The following is a 23,541-nucleotide window of genomic DNA, read 5'->3' on the forward strand; positions in this document are numbered from 1 at the left end:
TATTATATATCCTATATTAATATCACATGTTATATATTAATAATATATAACGTACATAAGTATATTTAACATATAATGGTGCATAATATATAAATAATATATGAATATATACTATAACATAATCATTTCATATAATATAAAAATAATATATAATTGTATATATTATATATTATAATGGAGCAATAATATACAGGGTAGTATTAATATAAAGGAGCAGTAATATAAAATATGGTGATTGGTGAATAAAAAATATGGTGTTTAGTGGTAAATATGTAATTAATAATATAAAAATAATATATAATTGTGTATTTTATATATTATAATGGAGCAATAATATACAGGGTAGTATTAATATAAAGGAGCAGTAATATAAAGGGTAGTATTAGATGTTGAGGGTCATAAGGGTTCTTTGGTGAAAAGTTTTATTGCGTCAGCAGATGGTTGGAGCCATCTGTATGGGCCTACAATGTTGGGTTCTTTGTGTAGTTGTATATAACCTAAAATTTTTCATTCAGTGAGTGTAAGGAACGGTAGACACAGGGTCTCACTATGTTGCCCAGCTGATCTTGAATTCCTGGGCTCAAGTGATCCTCCTGCCTTGGCCTCCCACAGTGCTAGGATTATAGGTGTGAGCCACTGCACCTGCCCCAAATAGCGTTTTAAAAAACTGAAATGGGAGGAAGCTGATCGAACAGATTTTTTTTTTTTTTTTTTGGAGACAGACTCTTGCCCTGTTGCCCAGGCTGGAGTGCAGTGGCATAATCTCGGCTCACTGCAAGCTCCAACTCCCAGGTTCACGCCGTTCTGCCTTAGCCTCCCGAGTAGCTGGGACTACAGGCGCCCGCCACCATGCCTGGCTAATTATTTTTTAACCTCCCATTGTAAAGTTTTTAAACGTTTTTCAGAGAATGTCTGAAAAATAATCAAATGGTTTGCACTAACCTCAGTTATGGAATATATTATAAAATCACAAGAAGCAGATTGTTTACTAGTGCTCAAATGAAGACAACTAAGAATATACTGCTGGTGATCAGCTCAAGAGGTAAAGGTAGAAGAAAAAAATGAGGTAGACTGGGCACGTTTAAGGCAAAGGGGAATATAAAATCTGTAAAATTCACTAGGCTGATCTATGTATGAAGGTAGTTTTAGTGTTTCCTTATTTTAGCCCTGTAAATACACCACTTAGAAATAACCGTGCTTGCTTGGGAACTATTATATGTCTAGGTGCATACCAGATGCTAGGTATTAGATTTGTGGGGGGATCCCCTGGCCCCATAAAGTTCTACCTTGACCAAGAGTATTGTAAGCCTACACACCTAGTGATGTTTAGCTTAGTAAATTGGACAGCGCCTCATACCCTTTATTAAAAGCGGTAGAAACTTCATGGCTCATCATTGGTGTCAGCAAAACTGATTTGTTGAGATGATTAAAGTCAAATGACTGAAAGTGTTTTCCTGCCTTCGTAGGTGTTCATAATGTAACTGCCCTGAGCAACCTCATAACGTGGCAGAAGGTGGATTATGACTTCAGCTACCATCAGATGGAATTCCCCTGCAATATCAACGTTCTCATTACTTCAGAGGGGAGGTCACTCCTCCCGGTACAATGAGTCATTTTTAAATGGAGGGAGGTTGACATGGGAAAAATACCTACGTTTTTGCTGTTTCTTGGTACCGCTTATTAATAAGTTACATTTGTTGTAAAAAAACTGTGACTGCTGATCATTAAGGGAACTGAGTATTTTGCACTGCCATGGATGAAAACCTTACATCTGCCAAGCTCAGATATCAGCAAGTCACGAGACCAGCAAGGCTGTTGGCAGCAGAAACACCCACATCAAAGCATAGCAAGATTGCCTGATTTTAACCTCCAGACTTCTGTTCTTGCTGCCTTTGACCCATTGTTTTCTGCTAATCTTATGTGAAAAATATTTTAGAGTTCCTTTGAAAATGTCCTTGGTTACTTGGTAGTTATTTTCATGTTTTACAGTGAAATGCTCTGTTATGTCCTCAGAGTGGCTGGTAAAGAGCGCTTTTAATTCTAAGGAGGATGGGAAATGCTCCCGGTTGTCAAATGGTTTATGGTCTCTGTATAATAGTATTCACCTGTGATTGATGAGAAACAGTCTTTGATAAGAATGAAATGGCTCAAGGATATGTTCTCTGTGTGCAAGTGTGATAGACCTTTTTAATTAGCTGCTTTTTAGAGGTTGGCTACATTTTTGTGTGCTTACTGATACCATTGAAGTAACCAAGAAAAAGCTAACTTTCATAATTATTTCTGAGGTAGTTATAAAGCATGTAAAGTAATACTAAAAATAGATTCTCACTGGGTGCAGTGGCTCACACCTGTAATCCTAACACTTTGGGAGGCCAAGGCAGGTGGATTGTGTGAGCCGAGAACTTTGAGGCCAGCCTGGACAATGTGACAAAACTTGTCTCTACAAAAAATTCAAAAATTAGCCAGGCGTGGTGGCATGCACCTGTGGTGCCACTACTAAGGAGGCTGAGGTGGGAGGATCGCTTGAGCCTGGGAGGCAGGTTGCAGTGAGCTGTGATCACACCACTGCACTCCAGCCTGGGCGACTGAGCAAAACTCTGTCTTGCACACATACAAAAAAAAAAAATTATTCCCTCCCCCTAAATAATAAATGATATTTTCTAATTCCTGTAGGGGCTGACAGGGATGATGCATCTTTCTTTAAAAATGTAGATTTAATTTAGGAACTCAGAAAATACAGTGTACTTCTTCTCTTTTCAGGCAGACTGCCAGATTCACTTACAGCCCCAGCTAATTCCACCAAACATGGAAGAATACATGAACAGCCTTCTCTCAGCGGTGCTGCCTTCCGTGCTGAACAAATTCCGCATTTATCTAACCCTTTTGAGATTCTTGGAATATAGCATATCTGATGAAATAACCAAGGTATGTCTAGGTTAAAATAAAGGATTTCCCTGTGTTGAATTGCAGTATGCAGCCAATTTACATTTACCATAATTACTGATGAGGTGATTTTGCTATTTGTTTTCTGTCATGTCTTTTTTTATTACTCTATTACTCCATTTTTGTCTTTTTGTTTGAAATAGATATTTTCCAGTGTCCCATTTTAATCCCTTGAAGTTACTTTCTTAGTGGCTGCCCCAGGGGGATAAACTTAACATGTTAGTATAATCATCTATTAAGGATTAATGCCAGTTTGTTTAGTTATTTTTAATTTAAAAAAATTTGTGTGGCTAATGCCAGTTTAATTATAATATACAAAGACTTTGCCTCTTTATAATTCCGTCCTTCTCCTCTCCCTTGTGCTGCTGTAATACAATTACCTCTCTATACATTGTATGTACATCAACACATTTAGAATTACTGCTTTTGCAGTTGTCTAATTTTAGAGAAAAAAGAAACGGAGAAGACTTCTGTACTGTTTTTTCTATTTGCCTATGCAGTCACTTTTACCAGCAACCTTTCCTCATGTGGGTTCATGTTACTACCTAGTATCTTTTCATTTCAGCTCGAAGAACTGCCTTTAGTGTTTCTTGCATGGCAGGTCTACTTGTGCAAAATTTTTTTTTTTTTTTTTTTTTTTTGAGACAGGGTCTCGCTCTGTCACCCAGGCTAGAGTGCAGTGTTGTGATCGTGGCTTATTGCAGCCTCAACCCCCCCAGGCTCAAGCAATCCTCCCACTTCAGCCTCCTGAGTAGTTGGGACTACAGGCATGTGCCACTGTGCCCAGCTAATTCTTTGATGTGTGTGTGGAGATAGGGGGCTCCTTGTGTTGCCCAGGCTAGTCTCGGACTCCTGGGTTCAGCTAATTCTTTGTGGGGAGGGGGGTGTGTGGAGATAGGGGGCTCCTTGTGTTGCCCAGGCTAGTCTCGGACTCCTGGGTTCAAGTGATCCTCTGTCCTTGGCCTCCCAAAATTCTGAGATTAGAGGTGTGAGTGACCACGCCCAGCCCTCTTTTAAGTTTTTGTTTATCTGGGAATGTCTTAATTTCTCCTTAAGGCTACTTTTGCTGGATGTAGAATTCTTGGTTTATAGTCTGTCTCATCATTTCGAGTATGAGCTCCCACCACTTTCTGGCCTCTTGTTTCTACTGAGAAGCCAGCTAGTTTCTGATGAGGATCCTTTGTACACACTGAGTCATTTTTCTGTCACTGCTTTCAAGATTCTCTGGCTTTTGACAGTTTTGACTATGATGTGTCTGTGTGTAGATCTCTGAGTTTATCCTACGTGGAGTTTGTTGAGCTTCTTGGAGGTGCAGAATAATTCACATTTTGGGGAAGTTTTCAACAAATTTGGGAAGGTTTCGGCCATGTTTCTTTCTGCATCATTTCTCTCTCCTCTCCCTCTGACACCCCCACTATGTATCTGATGGTGCATTTAATGGTATCCCACAGGTCTTCAAGCCTCTGTTCATTTTTCCTCATTCTTCTTTTTTTGTTCTTAGACTAATCTCAGTGAACTTATCTTCAAGTTTAGTGATTTTCTTCTGCCTGGTCAAATCTGAGTACCTCTAGAGAATTTTTACTATGTTTTTCAACTCCAGAATTTTTATTTCCTTCTAAAAAATTATTTCTCTCTTTTTATTGATACTATTTGGTGATTCTCATATTTTCCTGAAGTTCTTTTTATGTGGTTTCCTTTAGTTCTTTGAATGTTTAAAATAGCCAACTTAGAATCTTTTTGTCTGATGTTTGAATTTCCTCTGGGACAGTTTCTACTGACTCCCTTATCCCCAAAGTGTGAGCCATACCTTCTGGTTTCTTTGTACCTTTTTGTTGAAAACCAGACATTTTATTTGGTCAGTGGGGTCTCAGTCTGTCACCCAGGCTGGAATAGTAAGTAGCACAACCACAGCTACACTGCCACCTTAAACTCCTGGGCTCAAGTGATCCTCTTGCCTCAGTAGCTGGGATCATAAGTGTGCGCCACCATGCCCAAATAAAGTTTTTTGTTTTTGTGTTTTCTTTTTTTTGTAGTGATGAGGTATTGCTTTATTACCCAGGCTGATCAACTCCTGGCTTCAAGTAGTCCTCCCACCTTGGCCTCCCAGTGTGTTGGGATTACAGGCGTGAGCCACCACACCTAGCCACAACCAGACATTTTAAATTATATATTATGACAACTCTGCTTGGGAAGTTAGACTCTGGAAATTAAACCTCCCTAGGGTTTATTGTTGTTGCTATTTGTTACTGTTGGTAGGTTGTTTAGTAACTTTTTTGACTAATCCTATAAAGTCTGTATCTTTGTCACATGTGGGCACTGAAGTCTCTGCTCTGTTAGTTTTGTGGTTAATGATTGGAAAGAAATTTCCTTAAATGCCAGGAAGTAGTTAGTCTCTCAGTCTAAGGGTGAATAATAATCATAAATAAAAATAAAAGTTGGGGCAACCCTTCAACACTTAGCCATACAATTTACAAGCCTGCCTTAGCCTTCATTTCCTGCTCACACAGAGCCTCCAGGTTATCCAGAGGTGGGAGTTTAAGGTCTCTGAGCATGTCTGCAGCCTTCCGAGTTCCTAGGAGTTATATACGTGAGGTTTTCAGAGTCCTCTGTGGACATCTGATTTCCCAGTTAGCTTTTCTGTTTAAGGGTTTGGGTTAGTCTGTTGTTTGCCACAACTGTTACCCAGTGTCTCAGGTAGCTAAGGTGATTGATAATTTCTTCTGATTGTTTTTGATAAATGCCCTGGGGAAAGAGGTGGTTCATAGTAGACAGGCTTCCAGTCACTTTAAATAAAGACAACCTTGCAAATGGGTCCTTCCAGGGAGCCACCAGACAGGTGGTCAGATGACAGTTCTCCAGGAATGGCACTTTGAAGGAGCCCTAGCCCTGTTCTCTCTCCGGTGGCTGCCAGGCTGTTGGTTTTTGAAGAAGCTATTAATTACCGCCTGGAGGGGAAGGGGTTGGAATACAGGAGTAGGACATGTTAAAATGCCGCAAGGCTCAACATTCTTACCAGTAATCACCTGGTTTTCTGGCATAAATGCTCTCTGGATTGCTGTAAGTGTGGTTTTATTTCTAGTTTTTAAGAAGCTGATTTTGATCAGTGTTAACAGTAGAGACAGTTTTCTGCAGTCCCTTCTCTGCCATTTTCACTAACATCACATCACTCCCCCTTTGTTGAAAAGCGTTCCTATGCCAGTTGCTGATTTATATGTTTGTTTGACCTTAAATGAATCTGAGTTTCATTATTTTCTTTTCATCAGCAGCATTATTTATGTATATGCTTTGGTACTTTCACCTATATTGCCTCCTTTGTCTAAGAGGCTGACATCCACCTTATTATATCAGTCAAGGAACCATGTTCATTTTCTCTTCCTTACAAAAATGCACATCATTTCCATTTACTCTCTTGATAAAGGCAGTTGAAGATGACTTTGTGGAAATGCGGAAGAATGACCCTCAGAGCATCACTGCTGATGATCTTCACCAGCTGCTCGTGGTGGCTCGGTGAGTGGCACGTGTGCATCGTTTTCTCAGTAAGCTTGTGTATATAAGTCTTCTGAGTTATTCAGCAGTAGCTGAGGCAGACTTCTAAAAACAGAAATGAACTTTTCCTTTCAAAAACGCTGTTATGAAAGGGCTCATTGAGGGGGAATCGAGTTTGGCTGGTGATCTCTTCAGTGGAACAGGCGTGCTGCTTGTTCTCTAAGCTTCAAAGAGCGAGCCACCCTCCAGTTCTGACTCTTCAACACTTTCTTTGTAGAAGCCTGACTTGGCTATTGACGTGTGTGTAACTGCCAGACGGTCTTGTCTCCTAACATGGTCTGTGTTTTCACCAAGTATTCCTAGGTCTTAAAAAAATTTAAAACTTACTTTCCCAGCTCTAGACTTAACATTTGTTTCCGTGTTTGCAACCAGGTGTCTGTCTCTCAGTGCTGGTCAGACAACGCTGTCAAGAGAACGATGGCTGAGAGCAAAGCAGCTGGAGTCTTTAAGAAGAACGAGGCTCCAGCAGCAGAAATGTGTGAATGGAAATGAACTTTAAAGATCTGATGCCTGTGAAGAGTAATGGGCAAATTGTAGCCACATGATTGTAAAATTCAGATGTTCATTTATACCACATTGTTTTATAGGTAATTTCTATCACAAACCAATGACATTTCCTGAAACCAAGCCTGATAACATCTGATGTTTATATGATATTCAGTAAGGACTTTTACCTTACTGATTTCATGGAGCTTTTGAAGTTTGTTTTATAATTATATAAATTAGTAATGATGTAAAAAAAAGTATTTGATATTAAAAGTTTAATATTGATAATGTTGCTGATTATACCTTTTCCTTAGCTTCAGCTGAGTCATAGGCCAGACTGTTGAAATGCTGAAATGAAGAAGGTTGTTGCAATTTCAAAGTCAGAGGTATCATGCTTCGGATTCCTTATGTTTTCCAGTTCTGTTTTCCAGTTCACAGTGGGTTGGGTTGGGGTGCATTCAGTAGTCCATCTTTGGGGAACGGAGGCGGATTTGCCATTGATTCACATGACTACGTAAAATTCTGTCCTGTCATTTCCCAGATGTTTGGCCACAGAAACCTTTTCTCACTTAACATTTGTTAACAGCCTGCAAAACTAGACTTGTACATGGCAGACTTTTGTATTTTGTGGACCAGTAGTAACACTTCCAAAAATCTGGGGGACTGTAAGGTTGCCAATCTACCTTGCCAAGTAATTTGAATAAATCACTATTATCACCATTTTTTTCATAAAAGGACAATCTCTGAATAAGAGTCCTTTAAATGGAATGAATGTAGCTTTTGGGGGCAAAAGAAACCGAGACACTACATTGTCTTTATCTTCTCCTATCCCGGTGCATTTGAGAACCATGCATAAGGGAATGCTGTGTTACAAAGCTGTGTCCACATATGAAAACAAAACAGTAAGCTTAAAAACCAATACCCCCTTTAGAAAGTTATTTTCTTAATGTCATGTTGTAGTTGCTTTGATTCTATTGGATTTTTGGCATTTTATGTAGGTTCATCCGTTGGTTCCAAGTATGTTAGATCAGCTAACATCTGCTACTTCAGTAACAGCCTCATACAGCTGCAGGTAGGTTTTCTCCAGACCAATTAGTTTCAATAGAGCAAACTAACAGACTATAGTAGCATGGTTATGGCAACCAGAATCTTCAGAAAGGTTAGGACGTTACTTTTCAAGCTGGCAGTGGTATGAAGTAGCTTACCTAGTTGGAGACAGATAAAGGATCCCTTACATTTTTTCCTATAAGGCCTAAATTGACATTGTTAACCAAGGAAACAGGGTCAGCCTTGAAAAGTCAAGGAATTCATTGTACCTAATAACTGAAGTAAAAATTACTAGTTGTTCAACTTTTCCTAAACGCAAATCTATTTTTATAAACTAATGTAAATAATGTTTATATTAGAGTTTAACTGGTTTTCATTTTTATAACTGGTAGACTAGACCTTCCTTAAACTTTTAGAAATAAAATGAAGGCTTAACCTGGATTTGTGAGGATAAAATACATTTTCTTTAACTGTCCTACAGCAAAGTAGATTAGTCACCATGTGTTTTTTGTGCCAATGTAAATTGTAATTTACCAAAGAAAAATACATACATTGCTTGGTCTTGCAGAAAAGTTCCCTTGAAAGAATCTTTCCAATAAATAAAACTTCCCAAATTACCAGTACCTTGGGCTGTTTTTCATGAATGGTAAGATTCACCATCCCATGTGATCTGTGTGGGAAAAGGCCATGTCCTCCTGGTGGAAGACATGAGAGAGGTGAACTGAAGTGGAGGTGGTGCAGCAAGAGGGACCTTCCTGCTCAAGGCCCACCCAGGCAGTGGAATGCAGTGCAGCGCTTGGCTGCAGAAATCCTTTGTCCCTCACCTATATACACATGGACAGTCAAGTTTGTTGCTCTAATGTAAGGCACAGCGTTAACCCTGTATGGCCAGGAAACTGAGTAGACTCCTGTGTAACCTTGCGTGGAACTTTGCCTTAAAATAACTTTTCAAAAATCTCTTTCAAAACTGTTTCTGTGGAGTTTAAACATGTATTTTATCACCTAATGTTAGGTTGTATTTTCCCCCATGTTGGGAACCCTTAATAAATATTTTCAGGACCCGGAAGAAAAGTTGGTAGAAGCAAGCATTCAGTTTTGAATGTTTGGATTTAAAGTATAGTTTCTGATCCATTTTACTTTTTAAATCATGAGTATACTTCAAAGGAGTAAAATACTGGCAACAGCTAGACCAAGTGTTCAGTTATAGCAAATTTGCCCCATTTACAAATTCTTTAATCTGTTATGCAAGGAATTCTCATACACATTTGTCACTTTAAATTACAGTGATACTTTATTTTAACAATCACAAGATTTAACACGTAAAAAAAAAGATACCACTAATAAATAACAAAAGTGGAATGCTTATCAGAGTTACAACAGACATAATGTTCAGCCGAGAATCAATCACATCAACAGAGTAGAGCTCTAAAGATACCAGACAAACCAATACTTGTTGGAATATGCCGTACAACTTTCTTACCATGGGGATTACAGGGGCAAACCCTGGTTCTGTGTGGTCAAGAGTTAGTCAGACAGATTCAGCACAGTTGTGCTTCAGACTAAATTTTTTTTGAGACAGTCTTGCTCTGTCCCCCAGGCTGGAGATCAGTGGCACAATCACAGCTCACTGCAGCCTCAACCTCATGGGCTCAAGCAATCTTCCTGCATAGCTAGAAACACAGGCATGTACCACTAAGCCCAGCTAATTTTTGTATTTTCTTGTAGAGACATATGTTTCCCAGGCTGGTCTCAAACTCCTGGCCTCCCAGTGTTGGGATTATAGGTGTGAACCACTGCACTTGGCCCAGACTAAATTTTGAAGTTGTTGATCGTCTACATAAGATGTCGAGGATGCCCCTCCTGGAATAAATGAAAACCGGACTTCCGGGATTTCCAGTAGCCAATATGTGTGTGTTCTTACATTCCTGAAAACAGCAAAATGGAATTTAATAGGTGCTGGTATTCACCTCTGATGTATCAGGTTTACTGTGTGACAAGTCTTAATATTCCTAGGTTTACACTGTAGGCAGCAGAGTATTTTTAATGTGTTCAAGTAGAATATGGGGGAAATTAGGATCAAATCAGAATTCATTTTAGTGTCAGTAACCCTCAACTCCTCAGGGAATAGTTAAGCCATCAAAACTAAAATAGCTTTATATTCAAATGCTTTGGTAACATGTTAGTCACTAAAAACTAAATGTGTAATTTGTAGAGGTAACACACAGGAATGAACTGACAAACAGAACAAATAATGAAAAATGCTAATCCCCTAAACATCTGCATGTCCAGCCCTTGTGTCTACTTAATGTAGTCTACCCACCCCACTCCAAAAAAAAGGTTCAGTTTATCCCAAAGTGACCTGTTGCTGAATTACTTTCAAATAAGCAAAGTGCTCTGTAGTGTATAAGCTACTCAGGTCTACACATTCTAGAATGATGCGCTTCTGTAGTCCTGGCTCTAAAATCTGGAAATCTACTCAGGTTCAGACTCCTTTTAAAACCCTTTCCAATGAACAGAATTTGTGATCCCTGGATTCAGACAGTACAATTAAAATACCCCAAGAGATAAAAACTTCATATTTTTAAATAAAAGCCATGGAAGGATTCTTATGGCTAAAAGCTAAATCTGAATTATCCGTGTCTGGCATTGTATAAACATATTTTTAAGTTCATTTTGCTGGACTTGATTAATGACTTCAGGTTCTGCAGGACTCTTCTGAACTTTTGCCACTGCAAAGTTTATCCCATGGGTTAATCCAGCTTGGGTAATACTAGCAACCTGGACCATGGAACTTCGAATCTTGGCAAAGGGAGAGACTGCTCTGCTGCTACTGCTCTCTGAAGGAGAAGGAGTTACGTGAAGCCCTGTCTCAAGTTCAAGCATGCCGGAAGCGGAGCTGGGGGTTTTTTGAGATGCAACTGAATGCGCTGGCTCAACTGACAAAAACTGTGGGCTTGTTGCAGAGAGAGAGACATCTAATTGAGATGGCCGAGAAGGTGTCTGTTCTGTTGATTCTGATTGGGTTTCTTCGTTTGAAACTTCACTGGTCATTTGATTTCTTTCCTGACTAGCCTGCTGAGACACAGACCTGGGCTCTGAAAGGTGGGTCACTTTGTTTTGTGCATCTTGCACAAATCTGTGGCAGTAAATATCCATCGGCTTGGCAAAGCCAGTCAATATGTGTATGTTGCCAGCAGAAGGGCTTTTCTTCAAAGGAGACTCCTGGCCTTTTCCAAGCCCACTGCCATGAGCAACAGTTATCTCTGAAGGAGCATGAATGCTACTATCTGTGCTGCTAAGAGACTGGGACCGACTACCCAATCGAGGCGCTGAAGCAATAATACCACAACTAGGAAGAACGTAATCTACTGGCCCTACGCTCTCTAATGAGTTAGCTAGCTGCCTGTCTTCATCAGACTTAGAATTTGTAAGGAATTCATCAGAGTGGTATGAGTCATTATCTGAAGACATGTCCCCATCAGACTCTGCCTGAACTTTATCCATCACTCCTGTGTTTTCCATAGTTTCAAGACTACTGTCTGATTTCCAAAGATTTACTTTTAAGTTTGGTTTTAGAAAGTTAACTTTCATTTCAGGTTTGGTAAAGTTTCCTAGCTTTCGGAGGTTGCCAATATTTACATTGGATTTGGTCTGCTTCACTTTTTGATTTAGAGATGAAAATTTGCTCATTAAAAAATTCTTTCCCTGGGCCAAAGAACCTTGGTTTTGAGATCTGATACCAATGATGTCTTCGTGAGGTTTACTGCTCTTCCTGCAAATTAAGAGAGAAAATAAGTTAATCCCCCATGGAATCCAATATACCAGTTCCAGTTATTAATATAAGTGAAAACACTTACTTATTCAAATTGGTCCCAACTTCTTCAGAACACTGCATTGCTAATTGATAGATAACCCCTCAGAGTTGACATTAAAACAGTGCTATCCAATAGAAGTATGTGAAATACATATGTAATTACAATTTTTCTAGCAGCCACATTAAAAAGCAATGAAATTAATTTTAATATTTAACCCAATATATACAAAATATTTCAACATAAAAATATTAAAAGATTAATATTCCTTTTTGAACTAATTTAATATAGGCAATGTATAGTGTTCTGTAATTACAGCACACCTGAATTCAGCCTAGCTGCATTCTAAAAGGCTTCACAACCACATGTGGTGAGTGGCTGCTACTGTGGGCAGTGCGGGTCTAGCACCGCCACCATCTGATTATAAATGGGAATCTGCAGCACCTGAACTCAGGTTATCTAGACACATCCCAGCGTGGCTCCATTCAGGTAGTGCGGGGAGAGAGGGGTAAGACTTCCATTTTCTTACATGTCCTGCGGATTACCTGAATTTATTTAAAAAAAGATTTGGGACATTTAACACAATTACTCTTAGTGTCTTCTCTCCTTTGGTATCCCTCATGACAGCTACAAATAAGAGAGAAAAGTTGATGCTATTTGCCACAAATGTCTTAGTCTGTGCATTTGTCCTGTTGGGTCATGCAAGGTCACTGATCATGAGCATACTACAGAAAAATTATGGGTTACAGTAATTCTTCAGCAAAAGCCTGAACAATTTTCTTCTGGCCAAATGGCTCTCTTCACTAGTAGAATGTGGACCACAAAACCTGACAGATGCTCATTAGAAAGAAAAGCCACACTTTTTAAATGTGAAATAATCTGTTGATAGGCATTCTTTTTCCAACTTCAAAAGCCTAATGTTTAAAACATACTATTTTCTCTACAAAGTACTTAGAAAAAATTTCAATGTTTCCTCTCATCAGTTTACTTAGGAGTTAAAAATGTATCGCTTGTGGCCACATGAGTTGTGTCAAGGACGGCAAAATCCTTGCAGGGGCTTGCTCTCAGACTGATTCTCTTGGCAAAATACCACCTACCTAAGTACTTGTGGAGACAGTGTTACTCTATCAAAACTTTTAAACACACCTAGAGGGATATCCTAAGCATATTTTAAATGCCATATCACTCAAGAAAATGAGACTCTGGGCCGGGTGCAGTGGCTCACGCCTGTAATCCCAGCACTTTGGGAGACCAAGGCGGGCGGATCACGAGGTCAGGAGATCGAGACCATCCTGGCTAACACGGTGAAACCTCGTCTCTACTAAAAATACAAAAAATTAGCCTGTAGTCCCAGCTACTCAGGAGGCTGAGGCAGGAGAATGGCATGATGAACCTGGGAGGTGGAGCTTGCAGTGAGCCGAGATTGTGCCACTGCACTCCAGCCTGGGTGAGAGCAAGACTCCGTCCCAAAAAAAAAGAAGAAGATGAAACTCTGGGTCTTCAGAGTTTTTCCTGAAACTGAGGATAAGCAATAACCTTTAAGGAGGTGGGTGCAGGGTTAAAGGAGTCTGACAATCAGTTTGGCACTGTTAGGGACAAGTGATATATTCACGTCTTTTAATCCAGATTCACAACCTGGGGATGCTATTCTCAAGAAATTATCCTAAACATGAGAAAGTAATACATGACAAAGATATCTGTCATGACTTTTTTATAAAAGGAAAAAATGCTAGCAACCAAAATTCTTGGCAACTGGGTTTAATAGCTGTGTGCCAGGTCTAAGTGCGTTATCATTCAGTTCATGCAATGCACTGACATGGATTTTCTCTCATCTTACAGATAACAAAACTGAAGTAAAGGCATATGTTTTCCAAGGTTAAAGAGTAATTGATAGAACCACGAGTCACAGAATCCACATTCTGAACCCACACAATACATTTCCAAACAGATCACAGTAGGCATCTATTTAAATGGTAGTTACGAATTCTACAGTAATATGGAAAATGCATAAAATACAATCTTTAGCAATGAAAGATTATTAACCTGTATAGGTTAAAAATGTACAAGAGGCTGGGTGCAGTGGCTTTCCAGAAGAATTTCAATTAACAAGTGTAGAAGGAATGAGAATTAGAAAAATCACCACAGATCATGACAGGAATAAATACCATAGACAAGATCCACGATGGTTATGAAAATGAATAGACTTAAATTTACACAGAAACAATATTTACATAGTCTCAGAGTGTTTTCCCCTAAATATTTAGCAATTATAAAGAGGAAGACACAAAGTTTGCAGTGCAGAATCCTGGCAGATGCCACTACCCCAGCCAAGTAATCAAGCTTATTCTCAACAATACTACATAGGCCATCATGCCCTCCCTCCCCACAGCATGGGGCTCTGAGAAGTGCACATCACTTCTGCGGTGTCCTTCCTGACAATGCGTAACCTCAGCTTCATCAGGAAAAAACACTGGACAAACCTAGCTTAAGGGATGTTCTACAAAACAGCTGACCAGTACTCTTTAAAAATGTCAAAATTATGAGAGAAAAGACAAGATTGAGGAAGTAACATTAAATTATAGAGACAACTAAATGTGGTGTGGAATCCCAACTGGATCCTGGAACAGGAAAAGGGTGCTAGTGAACACCTAGTGAAATCTGTACTTTGATTAATCTTACCGTGCCAAGGTTACTTTCTTAAGTTTTGATGAATGATCTATGGTTATAAATTGGTAACATGAAGGGAAACCGAAGGAAGGATACATGGAAACCCTCTAAATTACCTGTGCAGCTCTTCTGTAAGTCTAACACTTACCTGAAAATTGTATACATGAAGAATGTTAAAAAGTATTTTGATCCACAGAAATTTGATCCTTACCTCTCTAAATACCAACACCTTACCATAATGTGATCTCCTCCCCTTTCCCCCTGCAAAGAATTTTAAAGAAATAAGACTTTGGATAAGAATGCCTTTATTCTTGAGAGAAGCAGTATGCTCACCTCTCAAGTTTCTTCTCAATTATGGGTACATCCGATCCCATGGCTTGCTTGGTGATCTGCAGCATCTCTGCAATGCACTGAAGGGTATCTGCAACCCAAATATAACTGCTTGCCAATTTCTCCATGAACATATTAAAAAAAATAGCAGTTCTAACCCATATACCACTGAATGAAATTTGTGGTTGTATAATTAAATACAAATTTATTGGCTTCAATTTATAGAAAACTGCTACCTGTTCACTACTCTCCCCACTAATTCATGATGTTCTAAAATTTTAAGAGAAAACAACAAAAACAAAAGAATGAAATCGAGGAATTAGAAGTTTGTTCTAACTCATGTTCAAGCACTGTGACAGATGCCGCGGCAACAGCCATGGACAAGGCAGGCATGGCTCCTGCCTGCTACAGATGAAAAGAACATGACATGTGAAGAGCCTTGACACCCATATGATCACTGATGGGGCCAAACTCACTGAGAATCCCTGCTAAAGAGAACTTTGCCCCAAACTAAATAACACATTCAGATCATCTCCCTGGGCTGCTGGAAACAGAGCTGCTATTTCAAGGTCTCATATTCCAAAGCTATTCCCAGGACCCTCTCTCACTCCGTTGGTGATATGAAATGTCCCCAATTCCTTTTGGGCTTTTAAGAATAAATAGAAAGTTTTCACTGAATACTTTCACTTCCTCTTTTTACCTTTTCCATCCTCTTCAGGATTACGCATTACAGCTCGCAGTGTGTGGAAATAGCCACTTGCTTCTTTGTATCTGTAGTGCAGTCGCATGCAGGAGAACTTTGGCTTACCAAAAAGAGTGGGTTCAGGGCCTAAAAACCCAAACGAATATGTATAAAGTTAACTCTTTCACATAACATTTTCTTCTATTATCTTCAAAAAACCCAACACATTTTTCTTTGTAATATAAATGACAGCACACAAAATACAAACTTCTGGTGACCATTTGCTTTGATAAATAAAGCTAGAAAAACTCTTTCAATCTCAATCATTTAAGCTTTCTTGGTCCCTAGGGTAATCTTCACAAGGTAAATAATAAAAGGAATACGGTTATTATGATAAGACTATATCCATCACTAACCCATAACGAATAGAAAGGAAGTTCTAAGAAGTAGACAGCGTGGAATATCCCTTTCTGGTTTCTTACATGTTATACTGGTCTCCAAATTCCACTGTAAGAAGAGCCGACATTTCTGCCTTAGGATTCCATACCTATTCCCTAGACCTTATCAAAATGCTACTAACAACAAATGGAAAATAATAGTGAAAAAAAGCATTTGTAGGTGAAACTTAAACCAGGTACTTGCTTAAATAATTTGACCCCCTCTTGGAAACAACAGCATTTGCTTTTTATGACTTGATTAGTAAGTTAAAACTTACCTATTTCGATTTTTTCCAGGTCTTCTAGACTTAGTCGTTGATACTGGTTTACTTTATCAACTTCATCATCATAACTAGATAAAGGGAAATGAAGTTAAAAGAGGATTTAAATCAAAAGCATATTTGGCTCATTAGGGAAGGCACAATAGCTGCAAACTGTTACATACATACAGTTAACAAAATCTTCCACAGCACATACATTCTGGGGTAAAATGTTAAACATAAGAACTATTTTAAAAATTAAACAAGAATAACATATATAGTTCAACAGCTAAGGGAAAATAAGTTCACAGATCTAACAGTTAAAAAAAGCAACTAGGGCCAGGCACAGTGGCTCACACCTGTAATCCCAGCAGTTTGGGAGGCCGAGGCAGGTGGATCACGAGGTCAGGAGTTCAAGACCAGCCTGAGCAACATGGAGAAACCCCATCTTTCCTAAAAACACAAAATTAGCTGGGCATGGTGGCGCATGCCTGTAATCCCAGCTACTCAGGAGGTTGAGGCAGGAGAATCACTTGAACCCGGGAGGTGGAGGTTGCAGTGAGCCGAGATCATGCCATTGTACTCCAGCCTGGGCAAAAAGATCGAAACTCCGTCTCAAAAAAAAAAAAAGCAACTACAAGGTTAAAATAAGTTTTATAAAAACTCATATAAAATGAAAACAAACCTAAAACCTAACCTACAAGGCAAATGCGCCCACGCCCATGCGCGCGCGCACACACACAGAGACGGAGGGAGGGAGGGAGGGGGGGAAAGAGGGAGGCAGACAGAGAGAGAAAAAAACAAACTATGTATTTGGGAACAATACAGCTGTTAAATATGATATCCAAAATCAAGAATGAAAAATCCATATGATATATGCCAACAGGCATCTGGGCAAATGACTAAAAAATAACAGTTTACACAAAGCCAAAACCAAAGTGAATATTTACTTAGTAAATATAAATTAGAAAAATACTGGTAAGGTGTGGGGAAACAAGTGCTTGTATTTTGCTACTAGCACTGTTCATTCAGGGTCTTTCTGGAGATCAATCTGACAACAAACCACAGAAGTCGTAATTCATCATACGCTTGTAACCAAAGAAGTGCGCAGATGCATGCACACACACACACACGCACACACGTTACTGCATAAAGACAACTGCATCATTCGTAGCAACAAAAAATTGGAAGTAATTTAATACCTAACAGTGAGGAAAAACTTTACTATAGTAATACAAACAATGATATGTGGTCATTAGTGATAAAAATGTATGGAATACATCAAAATCTGGGAGATATATAGGAAACAATACCAAATGCCAAAAGAATACAACATAAACATTAATTTAACTATAAAATCATGCTTTCAAACCAATAAAGATAAAAGGGAGTTAGAATGACGTAACAGTTATATAAGGTAAAGGGGTTCAATGAAGTTTCATAAAATATATAACAAAACCATATTCTCATTTTTTTTGTTACGAATTCTAAAAAGAAAATTTTCTCAAATTTAAAACACAAAATCAAAAGCTTTAAATCAATAAGCAACTTACTAGGCCACGTAGTAGGCAGAGTTAGAAAGCAGTAACAGCACATCCACATCTCTGTGAGTAGCATCAATGAGGCTAAACAAATATGACACAGGAGTTTAATATTTTCATTTTCATCTGCAGTTTTTGCCAAGCATATTTCTAAAGCAGAGATACTTAGGACAAAAAAATTGGCCAGGGGGAGGGAAAAAAAAGAAGAGAATGAGTTCTACTGCAGTTAGATGTAATACAATCTATCCATTTGGACAGTCTTTAAAAAACAAGGAAAAGCAGATCTGGGAAGTGAGGGATGGAGAGTAGAGAAAGGCAGCCAAAGGAGGAAGGAGTCCCTCAGGAAATGGGATAATTTGAGGCGGGGGAGTGGTGGGATTGGAGGATGATAGAGAAATAGTTAAGGGAAGAAAAAAGAAAAACGTGAGAGTGAGAAGGGAGAAATCTTAATTATCTCACATTATCTAATCTTCAAAATAACACACTGTACATTCAGGATATCTTTACATTCATGTGGAATACATCTTTTGAAAGACTTTTACATGAATACAGTACTTATGTGCAAAAATGGAACAAGTCCAAGCTACTTTTGCATGTTTGTCATTATAGATTAATTTATTTGGCTTTCAATAAACAAACACCCTTATTCTAAGTCTATTTTGCCATGTTTATACCCACTCTAAAATCAATTATGAAAATAAGAATCAGAATCCAGGTAGTGTTGATGAACCATGAAACCAAAACTACAATAAAATGTACATCCTTGTAAAATTACCAATAAGAAAATTCTTGAAGTATAAAATCTATAAATAATTAACACAGGCAGAATCTGAATTAAAATGAAACTTTTAGTCTAATGTTAATCTAACAATAATAGCCTTTCCAGCAAAAGGTAGAGATGTTTCTGCATTCTTACACTGGTCTCCAAATTCCACTGTAAGAAAGACGACATTTCTCCCTTGGGATTTCATACCTGTTCCCTAGACCTTATCAAAATGCTACTAAATACAAGCAGAAAATAATAGTGGAAAAAAAGCGTTTGTAGGTGAAACTTAAACCATGGACTAAATCTGCGTAAGAATGAGATCACTGTTTAACAGGTACTGCAGGGAAGGATTTACCCTAATCTTAAACTGCAGTTTTTTACATCAGAGACACCTTGTTGTAGCTTGAATCTGACAGTTTTAATCTAAAACAACAAATTCACCTCAATTTGCACGTATAGTATCGAAAAATACAACAAATGACATAATGAGATGCCAGGACCGGAAACACAGATCGATTCTAGGAGCCAAAATCTGAGCATTAACCAACTAATCAATGGGAAAAGGACAACGATCCAAGCAGCCTCATGGAGAATAATACCACATAACACTGTAAAACGTACTTAAGTTTTATGCATTGATACTTACGTGCACTCTGAAAATTGTTGCTTGAGCCAAGCCATAAAAATTACGTCACGACACATTTTAATACGAAATAAATTCTACTACTAATTACAGTGTTACTTTCACCCTGACTTCCTCTTTTGGCATTAATATTTACATCAGCCAAACATGATCCCCAGTCAAAAACATTATGTCCTTAACAAAAAGCACTTGGCAGGTAACAGGCAGTCGGAAAATGTCAACCCTCCCCCCACCCCCAATTTTACTGAAGTCTTAGCTGCAGTAAATATTTAATTCCCTCCCCGCCCACCCTTCCCCTTAAAAAAAAAAAGCACGTTCAATACGAACAAGAAACAAGACGAAAAACCCTTTAGGTATTTCCCCACCCCCCCCCCCCCCCCGGTTTGCAGCTCTGAAGAAGCTGCTCTACTCGTTTTTGTTTTCCCGCCACTGGGGCAAGCCCTCCTTCCACACTATGAAGACGAAAATTGCCAGCACCACATGAAGCCCGACCACTGCGACAATGGTCGCGTAAAAGCCGCTGTCTTCTGGGGACATCAACATCAGACTTTGGAAAAGAAGTAATTTGCAGGAAAAATATAACCCCACAGGAACTTTAACCATAAGTCCTGCAAAAAGGAGAAAAATCTTGAAAGTCATAGCCACAACGCCCTCAGACTTGGGCTCGGCTGCTGCGGCCGTGGCAGCCCGCTGCGCGGTAGGTGGAGGCCTGTGAGAGCGCGGCATCGTCAGTCCGTCCGTCCGTCTGTCCGTCCGTCGATGCCTCGAGGCTCAAACAGCCGCCTGCACCCAACCTCGCGCCTGCAGCGAATGCGGCGAATGCGGCAACTGCGACGCGGCAGTGCCAAGTCACGCCCAGGGGACACATCTAGCTTCCGGGCGCTCACTTCCGGCCTCGGCTGGCGACCAGTGCGCATGCGCGCTCCATCCTGCGCATCCTACGCCTTCCAAGGAGGGCACGGACCCCGGCCCGGCGGGGGAGGGGCGCCAGGGGGGCCACTCCCGCGAGAGTTTGCTGGCCCCTTCGCCTTCGTCAGGGTCAGTGCCTGCGGCTAGAGGGGGAGGCTGGCGGGCCGGGCCAGGGTACCGCGCCGAGCGTCTGGCCCCTAGGCCATCGCATGCCTAAAGGATAGTGGCTGCCGTGTGCCTGGCCACTCCACTGCCACGGCTGGACCGGACAGTCGGCCTGAGCGCACGGAAGCGAGTCGAAGCAAGTTGGGAACACCACTTGGCTTCGCAGAGAGGTGACGCGGGCCCTGCAGGTCCGCAGTTGCCTCTCCAGTCTCCGAGTCTCTTTCCCGCTGTCGCTAGAGTCGGGGGTTTCCTGCGATAACGGGCGGGAAAGGACAAGAAAGGCAGAGAGGTCTAGGGTGCGTCCAGGGTGGCCCGAACAGAGCTGCGCACTCTGACTCTAGGTCGGAGTGCGTCTAGGGTGGCCCGAACAGAGCTGCGCTCAGCCTTGCAAGGGAAAAGGGCCAGGACAGGCACGGGCGTGCTGGACAGTTCCCGGTTCCCAGTTCTCTGTATCCAGCGCCCAATGCCCTAGGCCGGGACCCCGCAGCCAGGCCTACTTCCCCGCTGGGACCGCGCATTTCCAAACTGCTTGCCTGTTTTTCCAGCAGATATTTAAACACAGCTGGGGCTGCAGTGAGGTGAGTGAGGAGGTACTGGTCTCTGGTACAAATTTTAAAGGGTGTCATTAATTTTGTCAACCAATTAGTGCAATATTTTTAAAAATCAAAATGCAAAAATATGATATGATGGACAAAGCAGCAAACATTTAAGTAGAGATAGAATACACCCCTGTAGTTGCATAATCGTACCTCTCACCTGACCCTAATCCCAGCTCTGTTCCCAAAAAAACTATTTACAAATCAACAACCCAATTAAAAAATGGGCAAAGGGTTTGAATACATGTTTTTCCAAGTAAGACACAGAAATAGCCAACAGTACAAAAAAAAAAATCCTTAACATCGTTTGTCATTAGGGAAATGCAAATCAAAACCACAATGAGATACCACTTCACACTAAGTAGGATGACTACAATTAGAAAAAAAGGAAAATAAGTGAATAAGTATTGGCAAAGACTGGAGATACTGGAACCCTCCAAACTGGAATGCACTGAAATACACTGCTGGTGGAAATGTAAAATGGCATGGCCACTGTAGAAAATAGTTTGGCAGTTTCTCAAAAGTTAAACAGGATTATTGGATAATCTGGCCATTTCCACCCAAAAGAGCTATTTAATAGAGACAGGTGTTCAAACGAAAACCTGTACACAAATGTTCATAGCAGCACCATTTACAATGGTCAAAATGTGGAAATAACCCAAATGCCCATCAACAGAAGAAAGAACAAAATGTGGTCTATAATGAAATACTATTCAGCTACAAAAAGGAATGAAGCTCTGACACATGCCACAACATGGATTAACCTGGAAAACATTATGCTAAGTGAAAGCAGCCAGTCACAAAAGGTCACATAATTATATTATTCCACTTGAATGAAATGTCTAGAATATGCAAATCCAGAGACAGAATTAGATTAGTGGTTGCTTAGGGATGGGAGTGTGGAGCGTAGGGAAGTGACAGCTAAAGGGTACGGGGCTTCTCTTTGTGGTGATGAAAATGTCCTAAAATTGACCATGGTGATGGCTGCACAACTCTGAATATACTACAGACCATTGAATTACATGCTTTAAATACGTGAATTATATGGTATATGAATTATATGTCTCAATAAAACTGTTTAAACACACACACGCACACACATATTTCACGAGTGGATGGTTGAGGCAGGCAGGCAGTAAGAGCAAATTCCCAAGCCTGACAGCTGAGCCTTCCACTGGCTGGCTCTCCAGAGACTTGCACCCCCACTGCCACTTCCAGGGCCACCTCTTGTCCTCCAGCAGGAGCCTCTGTTCTGGGTCAACACCTCCAGCCGAGCTGATGGATTGTACAGAGGTTCTATAGCAAACTCGTCCCAAGAGCAGGTTTCCAAATCTCTCATCAAGAGAAAGGGAAACAGCACCATTAGAAAAATCTGTAAGCCTTGCAGTAAGTGGAAGAAAAATATCGATGGCAAATTCAAAGAAATATCAGCAGTATTACAAAGAATCACACCCACAAGACAAAGACGTGCCTGTACGAAGAGGAGTTGCTAAAGAATTCTGTAATCAAGATAGAAACGCAGTAGTTACTTTGAAAACTCAAACAGCACATGATACCCGCTGTCTCCCCCGAGAGTAATCCACAGGAGAGGAAAATGTAGGAAGAAGGTAACAGTTCTCTATCTGAAAAAGCACCCTCTAGAAGAAAAGAGACCGCTTGAAAACCATTCTGAGACCCAGCTCCTGCTCCACCTCCTCCAACTCCTCCTAAGCCCCAGCCTAAATCCCTAAACCACCTGGCTCTCCAAAAGGGGCTCACAGTGGAGCCAGCCATAGGGAGATTAAGTGCCTTCCACTAAAAAAAATACCAAGACCCCTGGTAGGCAGCCCTCATCCTGCTACACAAGCCAAGGAAAACGACCTGAGAAGCCACTGGCTCCAAAACATTGGCTTCGCTGGCTCCTACGTCCACCTCTTCCTGTCCCCAACCTTCAAAGGAACAAGTTTCTAGCAAAACATTAACCATGGGGACCACCAACAGCAAGGAAAATCTAGCAAGCAGCCAACACCTCAACCATTATGAGATGCAACCAGTCTGGCATGGTGAGCTTTAGAGGAGATCCTTCCGGAACAGAGTGGAGAGTCTCAAAATTTAGCAACCATGCCTGTCTCCAAAGAGCAGACCACACACAAATTCCACAAGTCTATGATCCTTGTGTCCCGTGTTCTACCTCCTCCTCTTGACAATCAACATATCATTCCCTCAGACACTCCTGCTGTCCTGGTTAGTGACGGAGCTCCCCCGCCCATCTCTGCCTTAAACCCAAGTCAGCTTCTCTGGACTGAGAGCCAACAGACAGAACCACTCTGCATCAGACACCGGTTTACACATTAGAGAAGACAACATTTTCACAACCAGCAACACATCAGGAAAGACAGCACCTCAGCTAACAATTCCTGCACTGATGGGAAAATCTTCAGAATCTTTCAGTGTCCCAAAGGATGAAGATCAAAGGGAATCACTGGGCCAATGACTCTGACGAGTCTATTTTGGACACCGATGACCACAAGGAAGAAGAGAAGGATGGCAGTGGAGGTTCTGGCACTTAACATAGGTGAAGAATACTCTCACAATCATTCTTGGCAACTGATCATCTAAGAAAGAATCAGAGGAGAAAACACTATGTAGCAACATCTGAGCAAGAGAGTCAGGGAATCCGACAACAAATTGGAAAGTAATTGGGAGACTCAGAGGCCCCCAATGGAAGCTAT

The 23,541-nt window shown here is 40.5% G+C and overlaps 2 protein-coding genes across 6 annotated transcripts in view; one reads left to right on the forward strand and one right to left on the reverse strand.

The window, feature by feature from the left end:
- MCMBP (minichromosome maintenance complex binding protein) overlaps nucleotides 1-8,645 on the forward strand; it is a 69,459-nt gene extending 60,814 nt beyond the window's left edge. For both annotated transcript variants that reach the window (XM_012001080.1, XM_012001081.1), the window contains 4 exons: nucleotides 1,467-1,600; nucleotides 2,761-2,925; nucleotides 6,362-6,450; nucleotides 6,862-8,645. In XM_012001080.1, the coding sequence (XP_011856470.1) occupies nucleotides 1,467-1,600; nucleotides 2,761-2,925; nucleotides 6,362-6,450; nucleotides 6,862-6,988 (515 nt within the window). In that variant the 3' untranslated portion in view covers nucleotides 6,989-8,645. The remainder of the gene's footprint in view (nucleotides 1-1,466; nucleotides 1,601-2,760; nucleotides 2,926-6,361; nucleotides 6,451-6,861) is intronic.
- Nucleotides 8,646-9,290: 645 nt separating this feature from the next.
- INPP5F (inositol polyphosphate-5-phosphatase F) lies at nucleotides 9,291-20,007 on the reverse strand. Of its 4 annotated transcripts, none has more exons than XM_012001085.1 (7): nucleotides 19,955-20,007; nucleotides 19,164-19,183; nucleotides 17,764-17,835; nucleotides 16,229-16,302; nucleotides 15,532-15,660; nucleotides 14,835-14,922; nucleotides 9,291-11,794 (listed from the first exon to the last, which is right to left on the reverse strand). In XM_012001085.1, the coding sequence occupies exons 5-7, from the start codon at nucleotides 15,617-15,619 to the stop codon at nucleotides 10,642-10,644; spliced, it is 1,329 nt and encodes a 442-aa protein (XP_011856475.1). In that variant the 5' UTR covers nucleotides 15,620-15,660; nucleotides 16,229-16,302; nucleotides 17,764-17,835; nucleotides 19,164-19,183; nucleotides 19,955-20,007; the 3' UTR covers nucleotides 9,291-10,641. The 4 variants fall into 4 exon arrangements, with proteins under 4 accessions (XP_011856475.1, XP_011856473.1, XP_011856476.1 ...); XM_012001083.1 differs by lacking the exon at nucleotides 19,955-20,007 and adding an exon at nucleotides 19,638-19,883; XM_012001086.1 differs by lacking the exon at nucleotides 19,955-20,007 and adding an exon at nucleotides 18,873-18,940 and having other exon boundaries at nucleotides 19,164-19,256.
- Between the last annotated feature and the right edge of the window lie 3,534 nt (nucleotides 20,008-23,541).

Source organism: Mandrillus leucophaeus, unplaced genomic scaffold (assembly GCF_000951045.1).
Source record: "Mandrillus leucophaeus isolate KB7577 unplaced genomic scaffold, Mleu.le_1.0 Scaffold65, whole genome shotgun sequence".
Taxonomy (NCBI): Eukaryota; Metazoa; Chordata; class Mammalia; order Primates; family Cercopithecidae; genus Mandrillus; species Mandrillus leucophaeus.

Coding starts and splice junctions, on each gene's coding strand:
- INPP5F (XM_012001083.1), bottom strand. CDS start 19,799: ATGACTTTCAAGATTTTTCTCCTTTTTGCAGGACTTATGGTTAAAGTT. Junction 16,303..17,763: donor TCTGCCTACTACGTGGCCTA/GTAAGTTGCTTA, acceptor CCCTTTATCTAG/TTATGATGATGAAGTTGATA. Junction 15,661..16,228: donor CCTGGAAAAAATCGAAATAG/GTAAGTTTTAAC, acceptor TTGGGTTTTTAG/GCCCTGAACCCACTCTTTTT.